The sequence below is a fragment of the Ammodytes marinus genome (genome assembly GCF_949987685.1).
Source record: "Ammodytes marinus genome assembly, chromosome: 14".
Lineage (NCBI taxonomy): Eukaryota > Metazoa > Chordata > Actinopteri > Uranoscopiformes > Ammodytidae > Ammodytes > Ammodytes marinus.
Genome location: NC_137218.1, coordinates 22,654,473 through 22,661,762, shown reverse-complemented (window position 1 = coordinate 22,661,762; position 7,290 = coordinate 22,654,473). Strand labels below are relative to the sequence as shown.

Here is a 7,290-nt window from a genome sequence, read left to right as displayed (position 1 = left end):
AAAACTGAAAGAACAAACAGTATATTTTATTGATTTCAAACTAACTTTACTTATGAATGGACATCTCCTCCCCATCAAATCCTACCCATGAAGCGCCCCCTGTCGGCCGCACGTGGGCCACACGCTTGACTACGTCATCTCGTGCGTGCGGAGGACAAAGGTCAAATCAGTAATGAAGATTCCGCCACCGTAGCAGCCTCACTCACCGTCGCACTTGTTTATTTTTTTTAAGAGGATATTTCAGGGACGGGTAAGTAAAACAAGAAGTGGTTTAAGTCTAATGTCGCGTTATGTTTGTGAAGGTGACACAATAATGTTGCATTTTTTTAAACGTCAGTAAAATGAGCCGGTGAAAGTGACAGACGCTAAGTAGCCACTCACCCACTTTAACTTTATATTAGCGGTGTACAAGCATGCTAACGTTAGCTCTGTGGGACAGCGCTGCTACTAGTAAGTCAGCCAAGTTTGCTCACCTCGACAGGGGGTAGACACACTATATAAATACTGCAACATATGTATTATTACTTAAGGTGTTACAAAGTTCAGTGTTTAAGAATATATCGCATAGAAATCACTGACCGGCTTCCTCAATTTTACAATCGTACTGACAAATAAAATTAGCCAGAATGCTAACCATAACTGGCTAGCCGTCGGGTTACTACTGTATCCTGTCCATGGACCTATAAAGCCCAGCAGATAGGTGCTAGCGTGAATGAACATGTCTTCACAACTCTTGGTATTTCAGCCAAAGCAGTTAAAAATAGAATTTACAAACTAAAACATACCATTTCCTGTTCAAATTCTCGTTTATCAGGTTATTTTGCTAACTTAGCTTGTGAAATCTGGGTCAAGACAAGTCTGGTTTGGGAGTGCAACAGTGTATTATTGACGTTAAATCAGACAATGTCAACGTTAAGAAATGTTAGACAATTGGTACCGTGTTATATTGTCAGGTAGTAGATATTTGTTTTATGTTGACAGGGCGATGTGTGTCGTTAGCCCGCAATGACCTGCGATTTATTAGCATTAGCTTGCTGCAGCCTGGGCTGATGTCTGGGGTGGTCAGTTTTGTGTGTAATGTAATGTAATGTAATATAATGTAACCTGCAGGCACCACCACAACCAAACTGGAAGGAGACATGGCTCGTCTGGTAGCAGTTTGCAGGGAAGGGGAAGAGGACTACCCGTTCCTAGCCAGGCAGATTCCCCTGTACATCGATGATACCCTCACGGTGAGTAAGCTTTCCCGTACACACAAGCTCAAGGAGAATATATCATAGTCATAGTCGTGGATAATGGATAACTTAATCAATAGCATCTTTGGGTCAGTTATTCTTCACATCAACTATCGTACAGATTTAATGTTCAGAAGTGGAAAGGCATAGTTTTTACCAATGATTCTGTTTGCATCTGGCAGTTTTGCTAACCTTGTTGCAAAATCAGTTTGAGAACTGAATAAAGAAAGGTTTATGCAAATAAGTAACCTTTGGCATTGTAACAATGACACATTTGATGCAATCTCGTCAAAAAGTAGTTTACCACTTTTTAATATCTGAACATGTCGTGATGTAGGAGCAATCTTGATAATTACAAAGTAAAATTATGTATTTTTATTATTATGACATGACATTTAAAAGTCCTACAAATGCATACCTTAATGTTTATTGTCCCACTTATACGGAACTGCTTTGTGTGTGTGTGTGTGCGCGCTCTGAATTATCAAGGTAAACAAATGCCCTGAAGCCTTAGTATGATGCAATAACATACAGTAAAACTGGCAGGTTGATTTATTATAGTAAATACCCAGGTTATAGGTGTCTGTTTACTTTGCATGTTTTAAGGAACATGCGCCTAAATATCTGTGGAGTGCGCCTAGATATTTTCACTGGTCGCACCAGTTAACCTGAAATGTATAATGTCATATTAAATGTCATATAATTGGGTGCAGCTAAAATATATGCTGGTCAGGCGAACCTAGACGAAAAAGTTTGTCTGAAGCCCTGCAATCAGCTGCATGATTTTTATTATGTAGACTACTTTAACAGCCAAAAAGATCATCTTGACTCTGATAAGGGGGATTTGATGCCATACGCGTAAAAGGGGACACGGGACATACTCTGAGATATTGTTATGGCATTAGACAATTGTTTTCCTCTGAGAATTTCTACAAGGTGCATGAACTGTATTATCTTTTGTTGATGTCAGATGGTGATGGAATTTTCTGATAGCGTCATGGATGTTGACAGCCACGAAAGAAACACATCTCATTGGAAACAATTTGCAGCGGTGAGTCATTTTACATAGTGCCCCCTATTTAAATGTTCAAATGGAAAGTTTTGCCTATATCCTATTGCTATTTACATAAAATGAGCTGGAAAGTGTGAACTGTGGTCATGTGACTCATAAGATAATTCCTTGGACTTTTAGTATCACTCCAAGTTGAAGCAGGAGGACTTGAATCTGGCCCTGACGGTGACGTCCAGAGAGGTGAACGGTGCATTAGCTCAGCTGGTGCCATGCGTGGGCTGCAGACGAAGTGTGGAGCGTCTCTTCTCACATCTAGTGGAGTCAGGGAACCCGGCTCTGGAACCCCTCACAGTCAGACCCAAGGGCATGCTCTCCGTCACCAAGGCCTGTTTAGCAGACGTCAAGAAGCTCTACGGCCTCCTCTACGTCCATGGGTAAGATACAGAGAAATGTGTTTTTCTTTCATTTTTTCAAATAAATTAATTATTAGTTCTTATTAGTTGACTCACCATCCTCCATCTGTCCTTTTGAGGCTTGGCGTTTTCTTAGGTACTGACATACGGTGTTCATTTTTCTTGCTATAATAAAGCAGTGAGTTTTCCTTTTTGCTACATATAATTTTTTGTTATTTCACAGGCCAAAGTTAAATGACATGATCGATGCCATTCCAAAGAGTAAAAAGAACAAACGCTGCCAGTTACACTCCTTAGACACACATAAACCTAAACCTCTGGGGTGAGTAATATGCTTGTTTTTTTATCTCTTTTCCTCATAAAACTGTTCTATCACTTGTTTAGTTTGTTTTCTCTAAACAACATTCAGGATGTTTGTCTTAAGAGTCTGATAAGTGCACTGTCATTTAACATGAGGCATTACTCAAATAGGGAACTTTTTGTTAACAATTTTGACCAATCAGCTTACAAAGCTTGTTGGTTTTGTGTATAGCTTATTTCCGCTACTCATCAGAAATAAGTGTCCCAAAGAAATCTGTCTGTTTAAGGGATATTAAGAGATGATAAGTGGGTAACAGTTTAGTGTTTGCCTTGCAGGGGAAGCTGGATGGACGTGTGGGAGCTGATGTCTCAGGAGTGCAGGGATGAGGTGGTCCTCATCGACAGTACTTGTCTGTTAGAGACGCTGGAGACATACTTGCGTAAACACAGGTAATATGTGACCATTATATCCTTTATATTCCTAATGTTTTTTTGTTTGTTAAATGTTGTGTGTTGGAGGTTAACTGCATATTACATTATTTCCCACAGGTTCTGCACTGACTGTAAGAATAAAGTGCTGAGGGCATACAACATCCTGGTGGGGGAGTTGGACTGCACTAAAGAGAAGGGCTATTGCGCCGCCTTGTATGAGGGACTCTGCTGCTGCCCCCACGAACGCCACATCCACGTGTGCTGCGAGACTGACTTCATCGCTCACCTGCTCGGCCGGGCCGAACCTGAGTTTGCAGGAGGCTATGAGTAAGTTAAGGGTGTAAATAGTGAATTCTACAGAGCCAACATTGATTCAATCAATTTCATTTGAGTCCTTTTCTCTATTATGCCATGTTCATTTTGGTGTATTTATACATTCAGTGGTGACATTTTTTTTCTTTTGTTCGTAAGACGCAGAGAGAGACATGCCAAGACCATCGACATTGCACAAGAAGAAGTCCTGACCTGTCTGGGTATTCACCTGTACGAGCGGCTGCACAGGATCTGGCAGAAACTGCGAGCGGAGGAGCAGACCTGGCAGATATTGTTCCATTTGGGGATCGACGCACTACGCAAAAGTTTTGAGGTACACAACGTTGTTTCAAATTGACAAATCTGATGACAAAATGTATTATGGTCACGTGATCATGCATTGTTCTTTCCCCGTGCCGTTAGATGGCAGTGGAGAAGATGCAGGGGATCAGTCGACTGGAGCAGTTTGTGGAGGAGCTGTCGGAGGAGGAGAGGGCCAAAGAGCTGAAGCAGGAGAAAAAGAGGCAAAAGCGGAAGAATCGACGCAAGAACAAGTGTGACATGTCTGAACAGGAGGCAGAGGACAAGGAGAAAACCCTGGATGAGGTAACCCTCCACCAACAGTCAGGGCTCTCTGACATGAAACTCTGCCTTACACATTGTTAAAAGATAGAGTCATTGTTTCTGGAGAACGGATGTTGTAAAAAATCAGAGAATATTTCGTCACGGTCTGCTGCCTGTCCGTACTGTGTTTGTGCTGGAAAAAAATCCACTGTTAATATACACAGCCTAAGTTCTGTAAATGGGCATGTTGAGATATAACAACAAAAGAGCACACCAATGCATACAGATAAAAAAAACAAATAAAATAAGAGATCAGCATACAACACTTGCAGTATACAAACATGCCCTCCAATGTCTCCAGAGTGTGGATGAGAACCTGACAGAGCTGAGCCCAGGCTTGGCCAATGCCTGAATAATACTAGTTATAGTATTACGGTGGAGCCCTTGTTTACATACCTGTTAAAATGTCTAGGCTGTGTGTTAACACTAGAATTTTTTTCAGCACATACACAGTACGGACAGGTAGCTGGCTCCAACTTTAACACTTTTGTGTTCACCTGCAGACTGTCTAGTTTTATTTACGTCTGGTCCATTTGATGTGTTGCAGGGTTCTCTTGAGTCTGTGGAGGGCCCCTGTAAGGTCTGTGGTAGCCACGATGAGGAGGAGGAGGCCGGATGTGATGAGAGAGTTGCTGCAAGTGGAAGCACCTCCTGTAGCTGCCCAAACAACACCAAACCAGGTAAAATACTGATATTTTTGGCATGCATAAGGTAAAGGTGAATTTTCAGAGTGTCTTCCACTGGACCTGCAGAACTGTTTGTTAAACTTATTGACTGTAAACCAAATCAAATCAGGTCAGCAGTATTGCAGTCCTGCCTATCTATGGAGGTTAACATGTTAGAATAACAAGACTTTTTAAAGGAAAAACAATTATCTTTTTTTTATCCGATGTGTTTCTCCAGATGTGTCCCCCCACAGCACCGGTAGTGACTGCGGCTACTCCTCAAGTCTAGAGGGCAGTGAGACTGGATCGCGAGAGGGTTCTGACATCGCCTGCTCCGAGGGAATATGCAACCATGACGAAGCAGGTCTGGTTTTGAGTAGCTCTCACATGCTGACCATTTACAAAAAGGAACCATTTTCTTGTGTCTTTTTTTCACACCGTGTACTTTTGTTTACCTTCTGCAGGTGATGACTCAAATGCCCATCACTGCACTGAAGACAAGGAGGAGGATGCAATAGACAGTTGTGTGGACTGCTGGACTCACTCTGAGGAAAACGCTCAATGCAAGAGTAAAAAGAAGAAAAGGAAGGGCAAGGTTTTATGCATCAATCAGGTAAGAGGACTGTAGAATACTCATGCTGTATGCTGTATTTTAGCCTGGTTTACAATTTATTAAAGTGTGTGTGCACCTTTTCTGCAGGGGCAAAAAGGGGAAGGTCGTGTGTCAGTTGGGAACACAGTCGCAGGCCACAGTCCACCATCAGCACACACTTGTCGAACCAAAGAAATCCTCTCCTCTTTATGTGGTGATACGCCTGTCAGCATTGCACTACGGTCACCGTGTACAGGACATGAAAAGAAGCTTCAGACGAGCCCTCCTAAGGCAAACAGAAGTCTAGCGGAACTTCTGGTTAGTGTGAAATGTATTTTTGGAGACCATTAGACAAGCACAGTTGTAACTAACAGCATTATTGATAGTTCTTTTTCTACTGAGCTTTGCCAGTAAGCAAAGCTCAGATGAGTCATTAACTGGGCACAATTCCAGGGCCCTGGAACTGGCACATCTACGTAAACATGGCTGCCTTGTGAAAGAGCTATAATTCATGCTTTAGAATAGAGAGCTTCTATTCTTTGTTACTAAATTTCACTTTTTCTTTATTAAGAATGAATTGACCCAATGGTTTGATGCTTTCTCTTATGTAACCTACTGCACTCCGTTTGTGTTTTTTTACAGGACGATTCAGAAGTGACTTCAGATGAAGAGAACTGTCTGACACAAGATGAAATTCAGGCATTTTTAGATAGAAATCAGTCCTTCTACAACAACCGCCACCAATACCGACAGCTCCTGAAAGAGAAGTTCACCAACTACTGCCGTGCCACTGAGCGGAGTCAGCCAGTCCTTGGAAAGTGGCTTGCCACCACCAGTGTCAACTAACTGCACTAATAACATCTTGGAAAAACACTCGTGACCACTGCTGCGAAAATCTTCAGAAAAGAGAATTCTTGAAGTATATTTGGTGTCTTGTTCAGTCATTTATCTTTTAGAGTAAATGTGATTCTTAATTTCTGTTGCTCTCTCTGTTTTGCACTTCACAACACACTTTTTCATCTCAAATTTTGGCCACTTTCTCACCGGTAGTTGTTCTCTTTGACCAAGCCTAGGTATTTGTAATTGGTCTTCTGTAGGGTCATTGTAAGAGCACAGTGGAATCAGCTGTGACGTTGGGGATGAATTCTAGGAGTCTTATTTTGTGTCTTCTTTTGTTTTTATTTTTCTATTGTTTCTCTTTGGTGACTCGTCAGTGTAGTGGTAAAGATTGTACCATTAAATGTATACAGAAATTCTAAATATAAAGATTTTACAGAGAATAAACATCCATTTGTTATAAGGATTTGGGTGTGATGCAATGTGCAAAATTTACTAAATAAAGAATATTTATTAATATGCATTATACCTTTGTTGTTTTGTTTTTCTTGGCATTACATAAGTTCATGTATGAAATTCATCTGGTAAAATCTGACCATTATTATATTTAAAGGCCATTCGTTTCTGTTTTAATCATTTGTTTTCCCATATTGTTTTAAGAAATCTTTAAAACCTCGGTAGTATGCTATTGTTTCGTTTGGTAGTGGAATATCTGAAATAAATAACATGACAGCATAAAATCCCTGCTGTCTTTTTCAAGCAACATTAAACATTGTCCAGTAGGCGGCGGTAGATAACCACGGAATAAGCGACTTCGGGCCCCAGGGCTAAAAAAAAAAGAATGTGGGAGGCGATGTGAAACAAACAT

General features: G+C 41.1%; 1 protein-coding gene across 1 annotated transcript; it reads left to right on the top strand.

The window, feature by feature from the left end:
- The first annotated feature begins 155 nt into the window (after positions 1–155).
- Positions 156–6,948, top strand: ggnbp2 (gametogenetin binding protein 2). Its single transcript, XM_080040487.1, has 14 exons — positions 156–250; positions 1,111–1,232; positions 2,206–2,286; positions 2,428–2,681; positions 2,884–2,982; positions 3,297–3,410; positions 3,510–3,719; positions 3,864–4,038; positions 4,128–4,310; positions 4,876–5,008; positions 5,232–5,357; positions 5,458–5,606; positions 5,694–5,903; positions 6,228–6,948. The coding sequence occupies exons 2-14, from the start codon at positions 1,140–1,142 to the stop codon at positions 6,429–6,431; spliced, it is 2,031 nt and encodes a 676-aa protein (XP_079896613.1). The 5' UTR covers positions 156–250; positions 1,111–1,139; the 3' UTR covers positions 6,432–6,948.
- The last annotated feature ends 342 nt before the right edge of the window (positions 6,949–7,290 follow it).